General features: G+C 39.5%; 1 protein-coding gene across 1 annotated transcript in view; it reads right to left on the bottom strand.

The window, feature by feature from the left end:
* RYR3 (ryanodine receptor 3) overlaps nt 1-25,396 on the bottom strand; it is a 3,250,282-nt gene that overhangs the window by 1,515,771 nt on the left and 1,709,115 nt on the right. Inside the window, exon 31 of the mRNA XM_044074157.1 lies at nt 6,793-6,953. Coding sequence (XP_043930092.1) covers nt 6,793-6,953 — 161 coding nt within the window. The remainder of the gene's footprint in view (nt 1-6,792; nt 6,954-25,396) is intronic.

Below are 25,396 nucleotides of genomic sequence, written 5' to 3'. Positions count from 1 at the left end.
AGGTATGACAGACAATCAGCAGTCGCTATGCTAGATAGGGGTCCAGGGAAGTAAATACTGTGGGAAGAAATAGCCAGGGAATTGTTGTGGCAAGGCTTGTATAGGCCCTAGGGCCAACAGCCTAGTACCAACCTATGAACCTATGAATTTAGAGTGTCCAATCAACCTTCTGCATGTCTTTGGAATGTGGGAGGAGACCAGAGCACCTATAGAAAAGCACGCAAACACAAGGAGGATATGCATGCTTTGCACAGAAGACACCCCAAGAAATCCTAGCCTAAATATAAATTTTGTAAAGAAAAAGGTACATTTTTTCTCAGGAAAAAAACTATACAGTGGTAGGTTTTTCCCCAGAAGGGTACTTTTCTGCCAAGCTTTAGTGAAACTTTAGTCAAGTGTCGGTCACTCTAAGTCCACAGGGACAGCACACTTCAACAGCAAGAAAGTTCTGAAGGTTTGGCATTCTAAACACTAAATTTATACAGGTGTCCTCAAGCTCTTCAGCATTTAGAGTGCATGGAAGACTTTGGATGTTGGCCAGTTATGATATCCTTGGCAGGATATAACCCACATAGCTCAGGCTACTGTAACAGTGATCTAATGATGAACATCTTAACAAAATGCATCAATTGCAAAATCAAAGTTAAAGGACTTTTTTCTCTGCACTTGGACATCTACCATCTAAAAACTCATTTTTAGCAGGAAGAAACAAGTAAAGTTGTGTTTCTTACATGTTCTGGTTACTTTTGATTATTTAAACCCATAGAATAACCACCATTCGCTGTTTTTTTTTTTTTTTGGAAAAATAACTTTATTTGCATTACCAAATGAAATAGTGGGGGAGTTTACCCAGCCCCCCAGTCACCCATATAACAAAACAGAATGGGGAGGAAAACTTAACAGGTATAATAAAAGCAGTCCAAAGGGTTACTGTGTGGTGATGAATGTCCACCAGTATGACTCAAAGAGTGTGCACATGATAGGGGAGAGAGAAGGGTGTCTAAGTACACCGGCATGTAACATCCTCATTCCTTCAAAGACCCATGTCCTTCCACATAGCCCATACAAAACAACCCTATTCCACACCAGTGGATAGTCTTTTTGCATCAGTTCCCACAAGATTTTAAATTCAGTTTAATGCATAACTCCAACATAATATTCTGCCTGTGGGATAGTTAGGACCCTCCAGGTGACCAGGTGTGTGCCTGTGCTGAAATAAAGCCAAATATGATATTACATATTAGGGTAAGAGCTTTGTCAGAGAATGAACCAGGGACACTTTGGGACTGGTATTGTATGAGAGGCAAGATAAACCATACCACTACCTGAATCCACTAGGGAAAATCATGACAGATTGACTTACATTTACTAACTAAAGCCCAGATTTTTTGAATCTACATTTCCAAATTAGCTTGGTTAGTTTGGAACACCCATGGCACAAACAGAAACCCAGTCTACCTAATAGTTCCATGTATCCTCAGGAATGGGAATTCCCATAATATGATCAATAAAGGTATATACAGTTGAGGCAGAGGGCTTGAGTTTTATGAATATTGACCTTATAACCTGATACATTCCCCAAATTGTGCAATATAGTCATAAACTTATGTATGTTTGCTTCCAGGTCTTTTAGGTATACGCATAGGTCTTCAGCATATAATGAGATTTTGTAGTCGACCCACTAATACTGTATGTTTTGATCATGGGTTCTCAAAGTCTGTATGGCAGAAGATCAAGATATAAATTAAATTTTATCAGACAAAAGGGGACAACCTTATCTGACGTCCTGCTGAAGGGAAGGAAGGGGACAAGAATAGGCCTAATCGGTATTCTACTTTCATTTTGATGGTAATGCTTAAACATGTCTTACTTCTGATACTGCAACACAAAGGTAATGGAAGCCTTATGAGGACACATTTTAAAAGGTTACCTGCATAATCCTATGATCAAAAAGAAGTCATTGATGCAGACTTGCAAAATATACCTGATGACTTATTGCCTGTCACAGTGAGGTGTTGGGGTTAAAACACTCAATGACTTCCATTCTGGATACAGCACAAACATACACTTTCACTTCAGGTATCCAAGATGTTAAAGGTTTGTTTGCCTGAATTTCTCTCTGTGTTACTGCAGATGAATTTGACTGAAGAATGACAAAATTACCTTGGTATTGCTACAGCTTAATAAGATACTTATTCTGCATTTATATAAGATACTTATTCTACAATTATATAGACTGTAATATACTTCAGGAAAAGCGAAGGAGACATCTGCTGTAATAAAGGGTAACTTATGTCACACATGTCTAGTGACAAAATATTAGGCATCTGATCTAGCTGAATTAGAACTCATTTAAGTCAGCATTTATGGATACTAATAAACACATTTAACATATAGGTATATATTTTATAACAACATATGTATTTTCTTGTATGTAAAATATCAAGAGTCGCATATTGTATTACATCTGTGAAATGTATAACTGTTCTTTAGTAGGTATGCAGTTATATATATTAATAGAATGGAACTGTACTCACAGCCTGATTCCCACTACATCCTAGACTGGAAGTCTTAATATATGCTAAATACTTTAGTTTTAAAGAAATAAAAAGTATATTTTATTTTGAAAACAACATTAATCTCTTAGGAGTACTGGACCCTGACTGCTTCTGGTTGCTTTCTTTTTGGGCTTCTATTTGGATTTGGGAAATCTCCCATTTGCAGAAAAGGCTGAATCAGAACTGTGAAGAACATAAAATATGGCCTGTGTTACAAGAGGCAGTAGACTAACACCCTAATAATTTGCCTGGGTGGCATATCAAGGTACAGAATATTTTTTTTATGATAGTTGTATTTAGACTGCAATATATATTCTAGGAATTTTAAGAATAAACTATTTATGTGGATGTAGAGTTATCCTGTTGTCAGCTATTTGCTTAAAGTATTTTAATTCTTTATTGTGCAATTGCAAGATTGGATATTTGATTTGTCTTTTCAATGCTTTTACTTGTTTTTCTCCTAAAAAACATGTTTTCTTTTGCTCATTTATAAAAGTGTATGGCTTGTGTGTTATTAGTTTATAAGGGTACCTCACAGCATTGGCATGGCTATTGACATTCATCTTTTGTAAGAGATTTGTTAAAGCTACTACAATTTAGCATACCAGATGTCTCACTGGAAATGTATTCAGTAAATGAAACCTTCATACTATATTGATCTTGTCAGTGTCAGCTGTATTGCAAGACGAAGGATAAGGGTACTGGCCATATACAGGAATTAGTCCCTCTTGAGAAATACTATGTGCGTGTATATGAAAAATAGCTTGTTTAAATCGTAGTTGTTATACTTTTTTAAATATTTTTTTTGGTCTCCAGTGCTCTACCTCCACACCAGGTCTACCAGCTTGTCTCTTATTCCCCCTGGACTTACTCTAGGATAAGAGACAAGTGAATAGGCAAATCTGCCAACAACTTGTTACTTAATTTCAGCTAATGGCGTTTCTCACTGATGCCTGCTTTGTTATTTTGGTGATAAATAAAAATTCCACATTTAGCAGAGCTTTGAGCTACTTTCCAGTTGCTATTCATGACTTTAAACAAAACAAGATGAGGTAGCAGAAGGTTATGTTGTAGTGTACTGTTTACAGTATAGCTGCATGTACTAAATATAAATATCTAAGCTCAACTTAAATTTTACAGGTTCAAATTAGAAATGACTGGTGGGGCTGAGTGTCCTTTCACTATTACTTTGTATCTTAAGGGCACTTTGTCAAACACATGTGGATTTTGAGAACCTAGATGAAATGCTGGTATTACATGTAAGAGACTCAGTGACTTCAAAATATAACAAACTTGTTATAAGGGCAGCTACTTGCATGACTTTATTATATCCAAGGTAAATACTTCTAGTTCTTTTCTTTCACATGATTATGGTCTGTCAGAGTACATAGATTTTGTAACCCAGTTCATATCTGCAAAAGTGACTACTAGGTTATCAATAAAATAAAGAGAAACGACTAAATGTACAGCATTTGGCTGAGATGGTAATAGTGGACCAGTATGCCTTTTTAAAACTTCTTGATGTGTTACCTGCACATCAAAAAACAAGGAACTAAGTAAAAGTGCATGCCAAGAGTCCAGTACTCAGTGAGGTGTGATCTCATTCAGGAAAAAAAACTTTACACTAGTAAACAATACATTCAAAATAAAAAAAAGTAGGAGAGGGGCACTCCTACTAGCCAGAGTAATAGGTACTTTCTTATTCTGTAGTTGATCTAAGAAGAGGTAACCTTCCAAATGTTGCAACAGACATTGTAAGCTCACAAAACACATTACTTCTGTGTTCCTCCAGTGAACCACTATGGAAGGAAATGTAACCACAATGTAATAAAAATGTCAGTCCTTCATAAAGGTGCAAAAACACTCGAAAATAAGAAACCAGCCACTGAATATCACACAACATTTTATTCAGATCTAAGCGCTTTCATCTTAAGGTCAAAGACTTCATTAGAGAGAACAAATTGTAGTAAGACAATTTACACCTTTATGAAGGACTGACATCTGTATTACATTGTGGTTATATTTCATTCTGTAGTGGTTCGCTGGAGGAGCACAGAAGTATTTGTTTTGTGATCTATGAAAAGGACCATTCTTGAAGTTTATAACTAGTTTCTTCTACTCCATCATGCTATGCTTGACATATTTTTCTGAAATAAAGTTCATGTTTGGGAATAGATGAAAGCCTATGAAAAAAATGCATGACATTATGTCACATTTTGACTCCATAAGTGCCCTCATTTCTCAGGCCTGCAACTTCCACATTCCTTACCACTAGAGTGCAGCCACCTACAAATTAAGAACAGCAATGAAGACTTGACATCCCCATTGCTAATAAGTGATAAACAAGAATATACTTTCCTGACTTTTGGGCATATTCTACAGAAAAGGATGGCTGTTAAGAAAGTCTATCCCTGGGGGATGGCAGGAGTATATTTATGACTATAATGAACAAATCAGAAAAGTTAAAGCTTGGAGACCATTTCTTTGGAAAATCCTGTTCTAAAACTCCTAAGCAAATGTGGACCTATGAAGAAACCCTTCTAGATTAAATAAAGCACTGAATTCTTTACTTTTCAATACAAACTTTATTAAAAGACAGACAAGCACTACTACCCCCCCCAAAAAAAAAGGACAGAGAAAGAGTAGATCACCTGTTCCCAACGTAAACTATCAGTTTAACCAACCATGGACAGGCACATCTGTGGGAGTTCCCACCCAGAACAGTACTGCTTATGATAGTGAGGAGTGTTGATATTTCTCCCAAGTCCTGCTCACAGCAAGGCACCAAGCGGAGAAGGGAGATGTCCAGGGAAGGAGACTACCTGATAGTCTTTGTAACAGATTAAAGGTATCTGCTTCAAACTCCCTTACTAGCTGACAGGGATTTGCCTCTGAAGGCTCTGCTAGCAAGATCACAATGCTGATGATACTCTAGAACTCATTAAAGCTGGCAACATAAGCTGCTCTAGTAAAGATGGTTTCAGTTATCCTGTACAATATTATACAGCCTCTCTTCAGGAAAAGGGAAAACAAACTTAGCTCAAGAGTTCATTATTCACTGATTCAATAACAACTGCTTTGTCCTATTTAGATTCATGAAGAAAGGACAGCCTACCCCATCAAGTAACAGGCACAAGGTAGAGAAATGGTCCTGGACAATGCAGCAGTTTACTGCAAGACACAAAATCAGGCAATATAACCTAGCACCAAGGAAATCTAGTTTTCCAGCTTTAAGAGTAGTGACCATTTTTTTTAAAGAAGAACAATACAAAAAAAGGGAAAACTAGAGAAAGAATTACTGTTGACATTGTCATTCAAATTAATATAGACCATTGTCAAAACTTCTTGTGCAAGATCTGTGTCATAGATTACTTTGCATTCTTATTAAAAATAAAAAAACAGGATTCAAACTAGTGTTGCTTATTTAAAACATGGTTTACTTGGTTAAAGCAAAAGATGAGTGCTTTTGCCTGTGTCATAGTTTCATCCGATCACACACAAAGACACACACAAACACCACATGCATACATATGAGCAGTTTAGTGGTTCTTCCCATTGCACCTACTGCAACATCTTTCAGATGTGGAAGGAATGTTGAGCAATGGATATGCACACACTTTAATTAATCTGGGAACCAAAATGGTGAACCAAGAGCTGTGAGGCAGTAGTGCTAATTGCTGTACATCCATGCCATCCTAATTCAGACTTAAAAAAAGTTAGAAATGTTTCCCAAAATGATCTTCCAGCCCACTGTAGTTTTCTGACCCTTTAAACATATCAGAAGTAATAATTTGCTTTATTTTTGCCTTATGTGTTTTCTTTTTAGAAATAGAAGGTTAGCTAATGATACGGTTTTAGAAAGATGGAGTGTAAAATGTATACTTGCATATGTCATCATCAATTCTGAATTTTATTGAAAGGTCTAATGTGAGAACATAGAAATTAACATTTATAATAAATTAATATAGAAAAGTGGAAATCAACATGCAATCATATTCTTACTGATAAAGACAATGTAGCATAAATTTCAGCTGTCTAGGCACAAGGACCAACTATTAAAATAATTTATAATAGTGACATTGTAATTAATAGTAATGAAGTACTAACACAGAAAATTTAAATAGAAATGTCACTAAATATTCTTGTTTCAAAAAGAGCCACATTACTAGTCTATCAACAATTCCTGACATTTTCCCCTCATCACATTAATAGCTTTTTAAACGCCAAACTGTACCTTTCATGAACTCGCCCTCTTTCATCACCAAGTGTAACTGTGACTGTACGATTTCTGTTCAAATCAAATTTGTTACTATAGCAATGGTAGTCAGGAGTCACCCAGCCGACCCAAACAGAAGAAGGGTCTTGTCCTCCAAAAACTCGGACTGAGTAGAAAAACTTAAATAAGAATACAAGAGATAAAGCAAGATATGTTATTTATACAGGTCAGAACAGAGGGGTTATAAAATACAGCAACAGTCTTAGCATTCATATAGTATGACTACCCCCACCTTTAGCCACCCCACCACCACCACTACCATCATCATCATCATCCCTACACAGCTTAACATAATTAAACATTATTTATTTATTCTTCTTCTGATAAACTGCTTCTGTAATATGTATGTTAGTATCTGTTTTGGGGCAACATGGAAACGCAAAGCATGCTGCATTATCAAAAAGGAGTAATAATCACTGTTTCACTGACAAATATAACCAAAGAAGTTTAATACAAATTCTCAAAGCATCCTGTTAGATTGGGCGGTATGCTAAAGTTCAGAAGGAATCATGCATTCACATAATATTCCAGAGAACTAGTTAACAGCATTATTACTACAGATATGTGTTTGCATTTTTTCAAAGAAGAAATAAAAAAAAAAAGGTAAAAAAATACAAGAAAAAAATCTCTGGAAAATGGGCACTTGAAAAAATCCACAAATGTTCAGTTAAATAACTAATATTACTTGGAAAAGTTAGATAAAACTTGCATTAACCAATGTTTTGGCTGTAATGGCATATGGAGGGCAAACAATATACTAGAAGGAGTTTGTCTTTCATTCATTCTGCATTCAACTGCTTAAAGTTCATTAGCTTGCTTGTGTGCATATCCCAGTGTGAGATGTCTGAATACATACACTGTTTCTGCAAATATACTTTCCCCGTGTTTGTACCATCTCAGAGGCAGTATATTTACAGATGCAGGGTGAAGGGGCTTACCCCAGTATAGAGAGAGCAGGGGGCAAGCTCCTGCAAAAACAAACATTTTTTTTTTTTTACAATTCACTTTTGATGGCTAGCAAAGCATTGCAGTCTACCCCATGACAAAAATAAACACAATTTCTTTTGATTATGAGTGTAGTATTACTCAAGTAATCAGCAGCAAGTAAATGAAACTTGAGCAGTTGGTGTTAGAGTTAACAAAGTAGATCCCTGGCAGGACATATGCCTGATTTCACCAAAATGTACAGTTGTGTAAGTAAACTTAACATAGCAGTAGATCTCTGCTGCAGTAGATTTAGCTACATGGGCTATATCCTGCTAAGATTATAACAGTGGCTGTTATAACCTTAGCAGGATAGAACCCATAAAGCTAAGGCTACTGCAATGATAATAATGATGAATATAGTACAGTTGTGTTAGTAAACTTACCACAGCAGTAGATGGTTGAATGATCACTGCTGCAGTAGTAACCCATATAGCTGAGGCTACTGCAGCAATAATCACGATGATGTTTAATAAAGGAAGTTATTGTATTAATAATGCAAGTGTATGTGGTAACATCAAACTGTACTGCAGACCCTTTTTGAAAGACTGGCTGCAGCTGTAACTAACATATTCAACATATCATTCAAGGCTTTTACCATCCTAGAGAACTAAAATTATATCATCAAATGTCATTTCAAAAAATTACATCAAAGGGAAGATAGGCAGTTGTAAACAAGTCTGAGACAGACAGCTGACATACTAACAGCAATATATTTTTCTGGCAGTATTGTCTAGGGAACTGAGGGAGTCATTTTTTCATTTACTTATTAAATGAGTAAACTCACAAGACACAAATAAATCTTTTCTGGGATGATGTAGGAGGGCAATTTGGTTAAATGGGTTAACCTATATTTGACTGTCAACTAAATGGTTGAGTGTACTCTCCCTGATCACACTTGTCTGACATTATGACTCCTCAAATGTATTTGTATTACGTTAATTTACTGTGAGATCACACTTTGTGCAGCTAATGTTTTCACCCTTGTAGGGTATTTTTCTTTTCCCAGTGATTGTGTAACTTTGGATTTAGGATATGTAAGTAAGGGTGGTATAAGGTTGGAGTATTTCATATGAAGGATGCAGGGGCAGCTTCCATCCCTGCAGAAAAATATGCTGGCTGTGTTCGTCATGTGTAGGTTATACAACTGTTATGAATCACTAAACTTGCATTTGACAAATCAGAACTCAACATAATATAACGAATGGATATGGTGCAGCAGAATCACAGGGTAGGCAAATAAAATATGGAGGGAATCAAACCAAAGATTGCATGATGAACCTTGCAAGCAGCTTACAACTGTATTCCTTTGCAATGAAGTGACAGTCAATAGACAAACTGTACCATTTTTACATGCATTTTATTCCAACTATATCTGCAATAAATTGTGGGAATCTGAGCTATTCACCTAACCAAGTTTGAGCCCCAGAATAACACTTGGGATGAGGCATTTCAGCCAAATGGGCTTATCCAGTAATCAAATCAACAAAGAGAATAAATAATATTACTAAACAGAATGCTTACTGAATGCTTCATAAAAATATAATACTTCTGTGAAATGGCACTGCCTTGGAGATTGTACAGTCACACCAAAGAAACAAAAGAAATCAAAGTTATTTAATTCTTTGATCAAATGGTTGGATCTCATAAAGGTAATATACATAATTGTGCTTCTACATCTCAGTTACCTTTTTAATCTAATTAACATTTTTGAAATAATTTCAATTTCTTTCAACATTATGAATATTTAAGGTATATTTTTGTTCACTGCAAAATATTAACAAGTAAATTATTATTTAGAGGTAATACATTTTTATATAGTAATCATAGTTTCATAGTTTCATAGTTTAGTACTAGGCTATCTGCCCTGAGGCATTTGCAAGCCTAGCCCTAGAGATGTGGCTTTCGCCACCCCATGTAGTGGTACTAAGGTGTATAGAATAAATTTAGAGTACTGTGCCTTTGTCTAGTAGTGACACATTGAAGACCCCCTTACTTATTAAAATTAGTTTACTGTGCCTCTGTTAAGTAGTGATACAGGGGTGACCCCCGGGGTAAACCTACGATCTCCCATCCACTCGTCAAGATTTCTCTTGAAGAGAGACAGTGAGGGGCTCTGCCTAACATGGACTGGGATTTTGTTCCAGAGTATGGGAAGCCTCCGAGTTATGAATCTGTCTCTCCAGCATGTTCTATTCATGTTTGTACTGAGGTTTAAATCTTTGGCTCTCATGGTTCTTATGGATTTTAATTTTTTGAGGTGGAGCATGTCCATCAATTCCTGGTTGAACATGGCCTTGTATGTCAGGCACAGATCACCTCTGAGCAGGCGGCATGCTACTGAATAGAGCTGGAGTTTCTTTAGCCTGGCAGCATATAACATATGCTGGAAACCCTTGATCCTCTTGGTGAGGTACTTCTGGGGTCTCTCCAGCTGTTGTAAGTGCCGGGTGAGGTACATACCAAATGGGGCATTGTACTCAATCATGGGCCTGATAAGGGAGGAGTACAGGGGCATGATGACCTCCTTTGATCTGGATGTGAACCCCTTCATGATAAGGTGGGCAAGGTAGAAAGTCTTTCTAACCACTTTGGCAACGTGGGTGTCAAATGAGAGGTCACTATCAACTTGGGTCCCCAGGTCTCTGATTACTTTCTCGGTACTTAGTGGGTTACTGTCTATGTGATAATTTGTGGGTATTTTGTTTTTCCCAAAGGGGATGACTGTACATTTCTTGGCATTCAGTTTAAGGCCGTGATTCCGGCACCAGTTGTCCATTTCGGTGAGGCCTTTCTGTAGGATGTATGTGTCAGCTGGTGTATCGACTATGGCGCCTAGTTTGCAGTCATCTGCGAACTTTGTCAGCCACAACCCTCCCATGTTGGCTTTCACATCTGAGAAGTAAATGCCGAACAAGAGGGGTCCCAGGACAGAGCCATGTGGGACACCACTTGTGACTGGCTTTGAGTCTGACATGGCTCCCGCAATCTTGACTTTATGGGTTCTGTTCTTTAGCCAGTTTGCAACCCATCTTGTGACATATGGATTTACTTTTAAGCTGTTTAGCTTTTCTATGATCCCCGAGTGGGGTATTGTGTCGAAGGCTTTAGCCAAGTCCAGGTAGGCTGTATGGACTGCCTTGCCCTCATCAATGGCTCTAGTGACTGTTTTGAAAAAGTCAACCAGGTTCAAAAGGCAGGATCTGCATTTTACAAAGCCGAACTGGGTGGGATCAAGTGTCTGTAGGTCCCCAATGTCGTTGTTTATGAGTTCCATAATAATTCTTTCCATAGCTTTGCAAACCAGGCTGGTCAAGCTTATGGGGCGGTAGTTCCCAGGGTCTGTAGTGGAGCCTCCCTTGTGGAGTGGTACCACTGTTGCTGTATGCCAGTGTTCAGGTACATATCCTGTAGTAAGGCTAAGGTTAAATAACATTTTTATATGCGGGTTTAGCTCCTCTTGGAGTTCACGTATCACACAGCCAGGGATACCATCAGGTCCCATAGATGCTGTGTTTTTTGCTTTGTTGAGAGCGGTTCTCACCTGGACATCAGAGATGACAGGGAGGTTACATTCAGCTGGGATGAGTATTTCTTCTTTTGGAGGTGATGGAGGGGAGAAATTTGCACTGAACCTGTCTGCCAGAATGTTGGCAATATCTGTGGGTTCGGTGAATTTTTTGTCATTGTGTACTAACTCTGAGCATATCTGAGTGTTTCCGCCCAGGTTTCTAACATAACAGAAGAATGCCTTGTGGTTATCTTTAGTGTCCTTGGCGAGTTTTCTCTCAAAGTTGGCCTTGGATATTTTTATGAGAGAATGTAGCTTTCTACTAGTGCTGATCAGAGATGCCTTCCCTTTATGGGATTTTGCTCTGTCTTGCAGTAGCTTCCTTCTTTTGTTATACAATTTGTTTATGGCTGGGGTCCACCAGACAGGATGCTTTGGGATTGCACGATCCATGCATTCTTGGAGATGTCCGTAGAAAGCATTTGTGTAGGATTCAGCATTGTGGGATGTGGTTTTCATTGGCCCTGAGGGCTTAAATGATACCATCTCAGTCTTGAGAAGTGTAAAGTCGGCTTTTGAGAAGTTTCTCACTGTAGTCTTTTGTGCTGGGGGTGGAGGTGGTAAATGTATATCCAGGGTGATTAGTTTGTGGTCAGATCTCACCAGTAAGGGCAATACTTCCGGTGTGGAGCATTTTGTCCCCATGTTTGTGATGATCAGGTCTAGTATATTATCCCCCCCTGTGGGAGAGGTGACTAGTTGTCCCATTGCATTTGAGTTTATGAATTCCAGGAACCTTTGGGCTAGGGTGTTAGGGCTAGAATAGTGCACCCAGTCTATGTTAGGGTAGTTGAAGTCTCCCAATATGATGGTATTTGGTGAGACATTCATATCTTCCAATGTCTTCAGGAAGGCTGAATGGGGTTCTTGAGATTGGGAGGGTGTTCTGTAACATGCAACCAGTTGTATAGCAGTTTTGCCTACGGTTAGCTGCACCTGGATGGTCTCCGATGCTTCATGAGTTGCCACTAACCTAGAGGTGTGGGTGTCCTTGATGAATATGGACACTCTCCCTCCTTTTGTGGTTCGGCCCGGGTTTTGGGGCCGAAAAGCATGATACAAGGTAAAGCCTGGTAGCACTGGGGTGCTCTCAGGAGCCTTGAACCAGGTCTCGGTTACAGCGCAGACATCGATGTTCTCCATACTGAGGAGTGCTTCGAGAGCCTGCATCTTGAGATTTAGACTTCTGGCGTTGAGCAGCATTACCCTTAATTTTATTCCATTTTTGTTTTCTAAGGAGGTGGGTTCATCTTTTGAGCCTTGCCTAAAAAAGGCACTATGGAGGTGGCAAGAGCCTTAGCCAATATCCGGAAGCCCAGTGGTGACAGGTGCAAGCCGCCTCGAAGCAGCGTGGCTTGTCCAGCATGTCATCCCAAGCAGACAGACATTGGATCCCCCTAGAATGACACCAGTAATTGAGCCAATTATTAAAGCTGATCATCTTGTCTTTGTATTGTGGCATCATTCTTGGTGAGGGCAGGATGCTGCTCAGGGTCAGGGTCATACCAGCCTGGGCTACATAATCAGAGAGCTCCTCAATGTCTCTTTTCATGTAGTCCAAGGAGGTACGTCTCAGGTCATTCACGCCGGCATGGACAATGACGGAGTCATATTTGTACGTGCTTTTGAGTGACCTGAGTGCGTGTGTTATATGGCGGATCCTAGCCCCCGATAGGCAGCTTACCGTTACCCTCTCCTTGCTCAGCCTGGTAAGTGGGACGTCAGTGTGTCTGACTATAGAGTCACCTATCACTAGTGTATCAGGCATAGTGTTTGGCCTTAAGGGCTGTGATTTACTAACACACCGATTTATTGAAGTATGTGTTGCATGTGTTATGTTTTGAGGTGGTGGATTTTTGGGTGTCTGCTTTGGGGGCCTCTGTTGTTTTGGTAAGTTTTTTAATAGAGCCTCCAGGTATGTTTTTGTGTTATTATGTGTTTGATTTGCAGTTGGGGTAGGTCTATGTGTGACTGGGTTTGTTGTGTGTGTGGTTACCTTCTCCTCCTGTCTGGTCTTGCCAGTCCTGAGTTGAGAGAATTCAGGCTCCAGTTTGGCTATATAGTTGCATCTCTCATATGTATTTGTGTTTGTTGGGAGGAGGAGAGGGTTGTCTGTGTACATGAGACAATTATAGCATTGTCTCAAGATTCCCAGATTAACCAGCTGAGCAGGAGATGATGCTAGCAATCTACCACTCGACATGCTAGAATATTATAAGAGAGTGCTGTGCCTTTAAGGGAAGTGGTTGGGGTGGTAGGTGGATGTAGTGCTACTTGAGTTTGAGAGTGCTTTCTTAGAAGAGTAGCTTAGAGAACAAGTGCTATGCTTATAATATAACGAGTAGACTGGTTATTCTAAGAGTAGAGCTTTCTAAGGGAAAATTTGAAGAGCAGACTTGGCGGAGCCAGGAAAAGTTTAACCCTGTTTAACTGGCGCTGCTCTATGCGCACATTCGTGCAAAGCCACGCTAATGCGGATTTTAAACAGGGAACTTGAAAAGAGCTAGAAATGGTCCAAAACAACCAATTACTACAGCTCTTGTGCTGAGGTCACTTCCTTCAGGGACAGATAGGCTGCTCAAGGCTCCCCACTCCCACTGGTGAGCAAAGAAACTTCCTTCTTATCCAAGTAAGGTAATGGACAACACAGGAACTACACCACAGCCCAGAATACAGCAAAGCCTGTAAACTGGTCTAAACTAGTCGAGGAGAGGTGGGAAAACAAGGATTATTTTTTTTTTTTGTTTTTAGATAGAAAACACTCAGAAATACAGAAGGCAGCAATAAATCAGTTACACAGGCTAGCACACTTTAATGGGCAGCCTCAACAGTTAAATTAAACAAACAAACACAGATTTTCGATTAATTTTCGACCAGGTAAACTTTTAAGTGCAGATACTATAAAATACAGCAAACAGTTAAAAAAACAGTATAAGCTTGTTTAAAATAATCAAGAGAAGGTATTCCAAGTAAAAAACAGAAAAAATACTTAAATCTGGAAAGTAGTCTCTTTTCTCAGTTCTCTGTAGCTAGGACCACTCTGCAGGACCACGTGGAGCTGTCTCTGAGTAGTATAGCCAGAAAAAAACACTCTGAGGCGGATTTTAAACAGGGAACTTGAAAAGAGCTAGAAATGGTCCAAAACAACCAATTACTACAGCTCTTGTGCTGAGGTCACTTCCTTCAGGGACAGATAGGCTGCTCAAGGCTTCCCACTCCCACTGGTGAGCAAAGAAACTTCCTTCTTATCCAAGTAAGGTAATGGACAACACAGGAACTACACCACAGCCCAGAATACAGCAAAGCCAGTAAACTGGTCTAAACTAGTCGAGGAGAGGCAGGAAAACAAGGATTATTTTTTTTTGTTTGTTTTTAGATAGAAAACACTCAGAAATACAGAAGGCAGCAATAAATCAGTTACACAGGCTAGCACACTTTAGTGGGCAGCCTCAATAGTTAAATTAAACAAACAAACATAGATTTTCAATTAATTTTCTACCAGGTAAACTTTTAAGTGCAGATACTATAAAATGCAGCAAACAGTTAAACAAACAGTATAAGCTTGTTTAAAATAAGCAAGAGAAGGTATTCCAAGTAAAAAACAGAAAAAAATACTTAAATCTGGAAAGTAGTCACTTTTCTCAGTTCTCTGTAGCTAGGACCACTCTGCAGGACCACGTGGAGCTGTCTCTGAGTAGTATAGCCAGAAAAAATGCTCTGAGGCGGATTTTAAACAGGGAACTTGAAAAGAGCTAGAAATGGTCCAAAACAACCAATTACTGCAGCTCTTGTGTTGAGGTCACTTCCTTCAGGGACAGATAGGCTGATCAAGGCTCCCCACTCCCACTGGTGAGCAAAGAAACTTCCTTCTTATCCAAGTAAGGTAATGGACAACACAGGAACTACACCACAGCCCAGAATACAGCAAAGCCTGTAAACTGGTCTAAACTAGTTGAGGAGAGGCAGGAAAACAAGGATTATTTTTTTTGTTTGTTTTTAGATAGAAAACACTCAGAAATACAGAAGGCAGCAATAAATCAGTTACACAGGCTAGCACACTTTAATGGGCAGCCTCAACAGTTAAATTAAACAAACAAACACAGATTTTCGATTAATTTTCGACCAGGTAAACTTTTAAGTGCAGATACTATAAAATACAGCAAACAGTTAAAAAAACAGTATAAGCTTGTTTAAAATAATCAAGAGAAGGTATTCCAAGTAAAAAACAGAAAAAATACTTAAATCTGGAAAGTAGTCTCTTTTCTCAGTTCTCTGTAGCTAGGACCACTCTGCAGGACCACGTGGAGCTGTCTCTGAGTAGTATAGCCAGAAAAAATGCTCTGAGGCGGATTTTAAACAGGGAACTTGAAAAGAGCTAGAAATGGTCCAAAACAACCAATTACTACAGCTCTTGTGCTGAGGTCACTTCCTTCAGGGACAGATAGGCTGCTCAAGGCTTCCCACTCCCACTGGTGAGCAAAGAAACTTCCTTCTTATCCAAGTAAGGTAATGGACAACACAGGAACTACACCACAGCCCAGAATACAGCAAAGCCTGTAAACTGGTCTAAACTAGTTGAGGAGAGGTGGAAAAACAAGGATTATTTTTTTGTTTTTTTTGTTTTTAGATAGAAAACACTCAGAAATACAGAAGGCAGCAATAAATCAGTTACACAGGCTAGCACACTTTAGTGGGCAGCCTCAATAGTTAAATTAAACAAACAAACACAGATTTTCAATTAATTTTCAACCAGGTAAACTTTTAAGTGCAGATACTATAAAATGCAGCAAACAGTTAAAAAACAGTATAAGCTTGTTTAAAATAAGCAAAATAAGGTATTCCAAGTAAGAAAGAGAAAAAATACTTAAATCTGGAAAGTAGTCACTTTTTTCAGTTTGTTTGTAGCTAGGACCACTCTGCAGGACCACTTGGAGCTCTCTGAGTAGTACAGCCAAAAAAAACGCTTTGAGGTGGATTTTAAACAGAGAACTTGAAAAGAGCTAGAAATGGTCCAAAACAACCAATTACTGCAGCTCTTGTGCTGAGGTCACTTCCTTCAGGGACAGATAGGCTGCTCAAGGCTCCCCACTCCCACTCCCACTGGTGAGCAAAGAAACTTCCTTCTTATCCAAGTAAGGTAATGGACAACACAGGAACTACACCACAGCCCAGAATACAGCAAAGCCTGTAAACTGGTCTAAACTAGTCGAGGAGAGGTGGGAAAACAAGGATTATTTTTTTGTTTTTTTTTTTAGATAGAAAACACTCAGAAATACAGAAGGCAGCAATAAATCAGTTACACAGGCTAGCACACTTTAGTGGGCAGCCTCAATAGTTAAATTAAACAAACAAACACAGATTTTCGATTAATTTTTGACCAGGTAAATGCTTAAGTGCAGATACTATAAAATGCAGCAAACAGTTAAAAAAACAGTATAAGCTTGTTTAAAATAAGCAAGAGAAGGTATTCCAAGTAAAAAACAGAAAAAAATACTTAAATCTGGAAAGTAGTACTCTTGCTCAAATATTCTCAAATAAATATCTGCAATATTCTGATCAAATACAAGTGGTGAGGGCTTTCAAAATCCATCTGCCATATTAACACATACCAGTGAAGGGTTTTGCAAATAAGTATGACTACATACACACAGGCCAGGAATTTATGCCAGTACTTGTAACTTTGCCCAATAGCACAATAAGCCTCTGTGTAACTTAACTTTGTGAAATAATCCTCTCGGGCACTGTAATACTGTTGAACTGACTGTATTGCAAGAAATCACCTCATCAGTGTAAGAAACATATCAAATAACTGCACAATGTAAATGAACTGGGCAAGAGAAGCTCAGAGTCAATAACTGTAAGCACTTTTACACACTCTGAGATACTTTGAATAACTTTGCCAAAAAACATGCAGTCACCTTGCTGTATTTATGCTTAATGTGCCCTTTTTGCCCTTATTATATTTGTCATGCTCATTTAATCTCTTTTCATGCCCATTGTACTTTTCTTGCGCTCGTTTTACTCTAAACATGCCTATTTTGCCTTTAACATGCTCGTTTTACCTTTAAACATGTTCATTTTACTTTTCTGATAATCATTTTGTCAAACACCTTTACTTTAAACATTTCCCTTAGTTAATAAACCTTTTGTGCCTCCCACTTGTTTAATAATGCATTTTGTGTCCTTGTAATGCCCCATTTTGTCCTTTTTATGAAATAAGTAGTTTGTGCATATTCTCATTACCTTTGCTTCTTTTCTGGCTCTTTTTTGTGCTCGTTTATTTTAGTTTACCTTCACTGTTATCTCTGCACCTCATGGCTCTGAATCTTACCCTCTGCGATCCCAGTTCTAACACCATGTTGCTCTCCTACTTTGGATACAATAGAAGAGTCTTTGTGGGTTCTGTTCAAGCAGCTTTATTATATACAAACACATCACGAGAGAAGTTTACTGACTTTAACTTAAGTAACTTATATACAAACTCATGCTCACTCTCTGGCTACACTCTCAAAATGGCACTGGGAATAGCACATGCCTGGCATTTATATGTGCACATTCAGTCCTTGATATGCTTCTTAAAGACACAGCACATAACACTCTAATCTACAGATCCTGCAAGAATAATTATTTTGTAATGACAGTTTTTTTTATTTTTGAATTGTATTTATTTGGGTTAGACAGTATGGGCCAGATTCTAAAAGAGTTGTTCTCAGTGTAAGTCTGCCCTGATTCTGAAAGACTTGCTCTCATTGTAAGTGACTTACTTCTGTGTAAGGCCTATCCAGAAAAAGGCTTATTAATGGGACCAGATTTTAAAACATCTTCTCTCAGCCAGCTCTTACTGTAAGTGGTCACTTACAGTGAGAGGAACGCTCTTGGAATCTGCCTCTATATGTATGTATGATTAAATGTTTTAGTGTATGATCATTCAAGTCATGACTAATCGAGATGTGAGCATTCATAGTAAATCCTGCTATATACTACCAGGAATGAAACTAAAATGTTGCTGCTGTAATTCTTGTTGTTGTTGTTGTTGTGTCTTTAGGCTTTTCCCGGTTAGGGGTCGCCACAGCGGAACTCCGGTCTGCTAATGATTGGCAGCAGATTTTTACGTGCTGCTTTGCTAGCCCTGACGAACAACCTTCAATGAAGGTACGCCCATTCATGCATGTCTCCACATAGAAGACACTCTAGCTGAGAATCAAACAGGACAACTTCTTACTGTGAGACGACAATGATACCGCAGCACCACCACCACAGTATTGCTGCTGCTGTAATTCTAAACAATGAAATACTATTTTCTCCAAAAATGTGAAATGAAAGAAACACTAATTTTAATTTTCACTGACTTTTAATACCTTGTGAAATGGCTTTTCTACTCTGAAGGGAAGACCCTTTGGATGTAGAACAGTTCAGATTAATCCTGAGACTTGAAGCTGTTCAACATCCACTTGGGCTGTTTGCCACACAGAAACTGCATTATTCCTTGCTGAAAAAGACTAGCCTAGTTTACAAAAATAAGCACATGTGCACTTAATCTGCATTATTAATGTGTAATTTCTAAACCTAATATCTAAATAAACATTGCTGCAGTAAATGATAGTGCCGCCATGTTGTAGAGATTGTGGAGATGCTATACCAATATGTAAAGCCAGTAATAACTAATGCTGTATTAAGTTAAATACCTCACAGCACAGGTGTTACAGATCTAACTGGAAGTGTGTCGATGCTAATGGAAAAAAAAAGTCAGTGCACTGACTTATGGGAAATTGCTAACTGGAAAAGGAATTTATAAACTACATGAAAATTAATTAAGTATATTATTCAATTTACCAGCTAAATGTGACATTGGTGTTCAAACTTTTCAGTACTTAAAAGATATCTGCTCTAACTTAACTTATCAGTAATATTTAAGCTGATAGATTGAAGGTAGCAGATAGTAGCATCATGATAATTTTAGCTGATTAATTATTTCATAGGTTCATAACTTCATAGCTTAGTACTCAGCTACATGCCTTGGGGGTGCATACTAAGCCCAGCCAATTATCCCATGTGAGAATCAAGCCTGTAAGACAGCAAGTGATTTTTCAGTAAGAAACTAAAAAAAACAAAACTCTGAAATGTGCACAACTATATGAAACTTGCAACTCTCTCTCTCTCTCTGTCTTTATCTCTATATATGTTTGAGAAATGCAGCAGATAATTAACATATAAAACTATATAAAAATTTTCATGGGACATGTAACTGTTTTGCTGAGGAGCTGTAGCTAATTGGGATTAACCGTGAAAGAAACAGTTATTTATTTATTTATTTATTATGGCAGAGAGGAAAACACATGTATGCAAACATTCATGCTGTATAGGCTGAAGGACTACTTCATGTTATTTTTGGAATTAAATCATGTGGCTGGACCAATCCCTTCTAGCAACCTAAGGTATCACATCACTCAGCTAAGGCCTGTTGTTTTAATTCAAATTTGAGTGACAAGGAAGTAGCATATAGTCTGATGCATTAAAGGTGAACCTGATTTGAAATGCATAAGTTGAATGAATTCCACCCAGTACTAAATTATGTAACACAACAAAACTCACTGACCCGAGGTATAATGTTCCAAGATTTATTAAAAGATTTAGTGTTTCCATCTCAATCCATTCACAGAGATTTCATCAGAATTTGCACATATAAATTTCTGTGACTAATTGTCACAAATCTCCGCCAAAGGAGTCGGGATAATTTTAGTAACCAATGGTGGTTTTTATTTGTGTATGTATTAAATTATCTTGGCTATCACTCCAATGGTCAGGGGAAATGACCCTCTTCCTGATAAGCCAGCTCAAAGAAGCTATTTTTTCCTTAGGCTTTTTTTATGTCTGACTGGATATGCTTGCTTCATGGGCTTTGTGTGCCTCCCTGCAAGAGTGAGTCTACTTTTATTTTGCTCTGTCTGTTATTATTTTGCATTTCTTAGATAGCGTTGCCTAGGACCTAGTAACTCTATAAGCTGAAGGGTGATAATACAATAGCTGATACTATGTGGTTTCTTCAGTCTGTTAAATGCTTATTTTATATTTTATATGTGCAGAACTCTACCTTATCTGTATATTTAATTTCTCAAACTCAGTTCTCTTTTACTAAAACAATATGATTTTTTAATTTAAAAAATGTGCAACTTGTTATTAATCTGTTTATTAATATTAGGCTACTACTTCATGTTGGTGTAAGGACTGCAGGCATCTACATCTGAAAGAGAGAAAGACTGCCCAGTTAAAACTATCATCGGGGAATGATTTTTCCAGTTGGTTTATTTTCTTAAGAGTGATATAAGTGGTAATATTCTGTATGACAGATTCTGGTTGAATGCAGTAACTACTATAAGGCAGGAAATATTTGTGGCACTGGAGGGTTTTGCTAGCCTTTTCTAGAAATTCCTGCATGCACGTGTGACTGCAATAACTTAGTCAAATTGCAGTTACTATAAATAATGTACAACTGTAAGGCAATGAATTCAGACAGAAGAGGGTGAAGGACCTAGGAAGCCAGGCCCTATGACTATGCTCTGCTGTTAATCAGTATGGAGCCTATTTGCTGTAGATGGTGTGGGCCTATAGTCCAAGGAAATAGTCGACATTTTTCTACACACTCTTAAGAACAAAATAAGAAGTTATGTACTCACCATAACGTTCCATGTTTGTTGTTCATCTTGCCTTCATTCTTTGCTGGTTGGGTTTGGAACCGAGAAAGGGTCCAAACTCGGCCTTATACAAAAGCTCAAGAGTTTCCACCGGCTCATGGCTATACCCTGTCCCATGATGTTCAGGGAAGATTACCCAGATCTTGTTTGCAGATACCAAAAAAATTATACAGTAGTATATAGCCATATCATAAAAGGGACCAAGAAGGGAGTCAGAGATATAGTAACTGATCTTAATAAGAACTGCTTGATCCTCCAGGAGCGAAGGTGGGAGAAGGAGGGTGGGACGCAAGAATGAAGGCGAGATGGACAACAAACATGGAACATTATGGTGAGTACATAACTTCTTAATGTTATGTTGTCCTGTCTCAACTTCATTCTTTGCTGGTTGGGACAGCATCCCTAGCACCTTCTTTCTTTGGTGGCTTAAAGGAGAAATCTCTTCAGAACAGTAAATCCAAAAGAGGCCCTGTTTCTGGAGGCCAAATCAACTTTCTAATGAGTGATAATGGTATGAGGCTTTACCCATGTTGCTGCTGCACAAATGGAATCCACTGGTAGCTTCGCTTGAAAGGCATATGAGGTAGACATAGCCCTTGTGGAATGGCCTTTCACTTTCCCTGGAAGTTCTCTGTTCTGAGATCTATATGTGTAAGTTATATAGTCTGTAAGCCACTTTGAAAGTGTAACGTTTGATGGGGCTCCTTTCTTTTTGTCTGAAAAGGATACAAACAACTGCTCTGATTTTCTGAAGTCTTTTGTTCTATGCAGATAGAAACATAAAGTACAGTTGTGTACACTTACCATAAATGTAGATGTTTGAGTGCATTCACTGTTGTAGTCTATGCATTTGGGTTATCCCTATCAGGGTAGCCCTCGGCCGGTCCAAATATCAGAGGCTTAGTATTTCTGCGTTGGCTGCTGTCGCTTCAGGACTGACATCAGGTCGTCAGTAGTATAGAGTAAGGCAGCCGACGCCATTACATCAGTTTTTCTTGCCCTAACTGTCAGGAGCCTCCAAGTGGGAGCCAGGTTCTAGTGGAAAACCCCCACCAGTAGAAAGTAAATACCAAAATGTCTCTTGTAAGGAAAGAGAAGAAAGAGGAGGGGGATGGAGGGAGGGAAACCAGGACTGCAACAGTGAATACACTCATACATCTACATTTATGGTAAGTGTACACAAGTGTACTATGTTCTTCAAGTTTCACTGTTGCAGTCATCACATTTGGGTTGATTTCCAAAGCTGAGGAAAAGGGTGGCGGCAGTCAATGAGACTAAGGGCTGGCTAGGATGCCCTGCAAGATTGCAGAGGCAAACCTTGCCCTGGATTTGGAGAAGACAGGCAGGTGGTAGTGTTTGGCAAAAGTGTGAACAGATGTCCAGGTGGCAACCTCCAGAATGTCCCTGGTGGGAACTCCTCTGAGGAAAGCTGCAGAGGTGGAGGCTGCTCTGGTGGAGTTAGTCCTGACCCCCTTAGGGGAGGCTTTCTGTGTTGCTTGTAGCAGAAATGGATGCAGTGTGCTATCATAGGTTCATAGGTAAGTACTAGGCTTTCTGCCCGAGGGCATCTATAAGCCTAGCCAGAATGTGTTGGCTTTCGCCACCTCCTTAGATTAGTTTCCTGTGCCTTGGTCTAGCAGAGCCATTAGTTCCCTGTGCCTCTGTCCAGCAGAGCCACTACAGTGATCCCTGGGGTAAATTTTCTGTTTCCCATCCACTCGTCAAGGTTTCTCTTGAAGAGTGTTAGTGAGTGGCTCTGCCTAATGTAGATTGGAATCCTGTTTCAAAGCATGGGGAGTGTCTGGGAGAGGATAAATACAGTCCTATTTATCGTTGTGGTGAGGTTTAGATCGTGTGGCTCTTGGGGATTTGTTTTTTTTTTTTTAGGTGGAGCATGTCCATCAGTTCTGGGTTGGACATGGCCTTGTATGTCAGGCAGAGATCACCTCTGAGTAAGCCGTATGCAACTGAGTACAGCTGGAGTTTCTTCAGTCGGGCTGCATAGGGCATATGTTTGGGGCCAGTAATCCTCTTGATGAGGTACTTCTGTGATCTTTCCAGCTGTTGCAGGTGTCTTGTAAGGTACATCCCAAATGGGGCATTGTACTCTATGATGGGTCTGATGAGTGATGAGTAGAGGGGAACAATAACCTCTTTTGTTCTAGATGCGAACCCTTTTGTGATTAGGTGGGACACATAGAAGGATTTTTTAACCACCTTGGCAATATGAGTATCAAAGGATAGATCACTGTCTACTTAGGTCCCCAGATCCCTTATTACATTTTCTGTATTTAGGGTACTACCACGTGGTAGTTCGTGGGTACTTTGTTTTTCCCAAAGGGGATGACTATGCACTTTTTGGCATTTAGCTTGAGGCCATGATTTTGACACCAGGAATCCGTCTCAGTGAGACCCTTCTGGAGGATGTCTGTATCAGCTGGAGAGTCAATTATGGCCCCCAGTTTGCAGTCATCTGTGAACTTGGTCAGCCATAGTCCTTCTGTGCTTGCCTGTACCTCTGAGAAGTATATACCAAACAGGAGGGGTCCCAGGACTGAGCCCTGGGGGATGCCACTTGTAACTGGCTTAGAGTCGGACCTAGAGCCTGCAACTGTCACCATATGGGTTCTATCCATGAGCCAACTGGCAACCCATCTCATGACATAGGGGTTTATGTTCAGGCTGGTGAGCTTGTCTATAATGCCAGAATGGGAATGGTTTCAAAAGCCTTTGTGAGGTCTAGGTAGGCTATGTGAACCTCCTTCCCTCATCTAAAGCCTTGGTAACTGTCTCAAAGAAGTCAACCAGGTTTAGGAGGCATGATCTGCCCTTAACAAAGCCAAACTGGGTAGGGTCCAATGTTTGAAGGTTCCCAATGTCTCTGTTAATGAATTCCATGATGATGTGTTCCATAGCCTTGCAGACCAGACTAATCAGGCTTATAGGGCGATAGTACCTGGGGTCAGTTGTACATCCATCTTTGTGGAGCGGGATAACTGTTTCTGTGCACCACTATATGGGTATGTAGCCGGTAGAGAGGCTGAGTTTAAACAGTGTGTTTAGGTGAGGGGTTAGTTCATTTTGGAACTCATGAAAGACACAGCCTGGGACACCATCTGATCCCATTGAAGCTGTATTATTGGGTTTAGATAGGGCTGTTTTAACCTGTGTGTCAGTGATTGCTGTGGCACTACATTCTTCTGGTATGATTATGGGCCCTTTAGGGGGTGAGAGGGGGGTGAAGTTTGCACTAAACCTATCTGCCAGAATGTTGGCAATATCAGTCGGTTCGGTGTATTTTGTGCCATTCTGCACTAACTCAGGTTAGGTTCTTGACATAGCTACAGAATGCTTTGTGGTTATCTTTGGAGTCCTTGGCAATTTTTCTTTCAAAGCTAGCCTTGGATGATTTTATGAGGGATCATAGTTTCTTGCTGATACTGATCAGGGATGTCTTTCCTTCTTGGGATTTTACTCTTTTCTGCACTAGTTTCCTCCTTCTATTGTATAGCTTGTTTATGGCAGGGGTCCACCAGACTGGTTTCCTTTTCTTGGAGGAGTGAGTCTTGGTTTTGCTTGGGATAGCACGATCCATGCATTCTTGAAGGTGCTCATAGAGTGCCTTTGTAAGGGATTCAGCAGCTTGGACAGCTATCCATTTGGAAATTGTTTGTTTGGAGATGGCTTTGCCTTCTACCCCTGCATCAAAGCTAACCAGCAATTGATCAAACTTTCTGAAGGATTTAGTCCTGTCTAGATAGAATCTGAGCTGTCTGTACACATCTAGAGAGTGCGGGATCCTTTCCCTCTTGTTCTGTAGGTTAAGGAAAAAGGTGGGGAAATGAATGGATTGGTTGAGAGCCACATTGGACACCACTTTCAGCATGAAGGATGGGTTAGTCCTGAGGGAAACCCTGTCAGCATGGAAGATGATGAAGGGTTCCACAGCCATGAGTGCTTGTAGCTCAGAGACCCTTCTGTCTGAAGTGATGGCCAGAAGGAAAGCTGTCTTCCAGGAGATAAATTTTACCTCTGCTGAAGATGCTGGTTCGAAGGGGGGCAGGGTGAGCTTTTCCAACACAAAGTTAAGGTCCCAAGCTGGGGTTGGTTCTCTTCAGGGTGGTCTCAAGTTGCTAGCCCTTTTAGGAATTGTTTGATCAGAGGGTGTGAGAAAAGGGGCTGTTCAGTGGGGAAATGAGCAGAGATAGCAGAGGCATGAAGTTTAACTGAGGAAAAAGAGAGGCCACTGTGTAACAGGTCAGCTAAGTAATCCAGGATGAGAGGGAGGGAGGGCTGTGCCATATTGGCTCCCTTA

The sequence above is a fragment of the Protopterus annectens genome, chromosome 6.part0 (genome assembly GCF_019279795.1).
Source record: "Protopterus annectens isolate FY-2018-M chromosome 6.part0, PAN1.0, whole genome shotgun sequence".
NCBI classification, from domain to species: domain Eukaryota; kingdom Metazoa; phylum Chordata; order Ceratodontiformes; family Protopteridae; genus Protopterus; species Protopterus annectens.
Note: the sequence above shows the minus strand (reverse complement) of the source record. Positions and strands in the feature narration are given on the sequence as shown.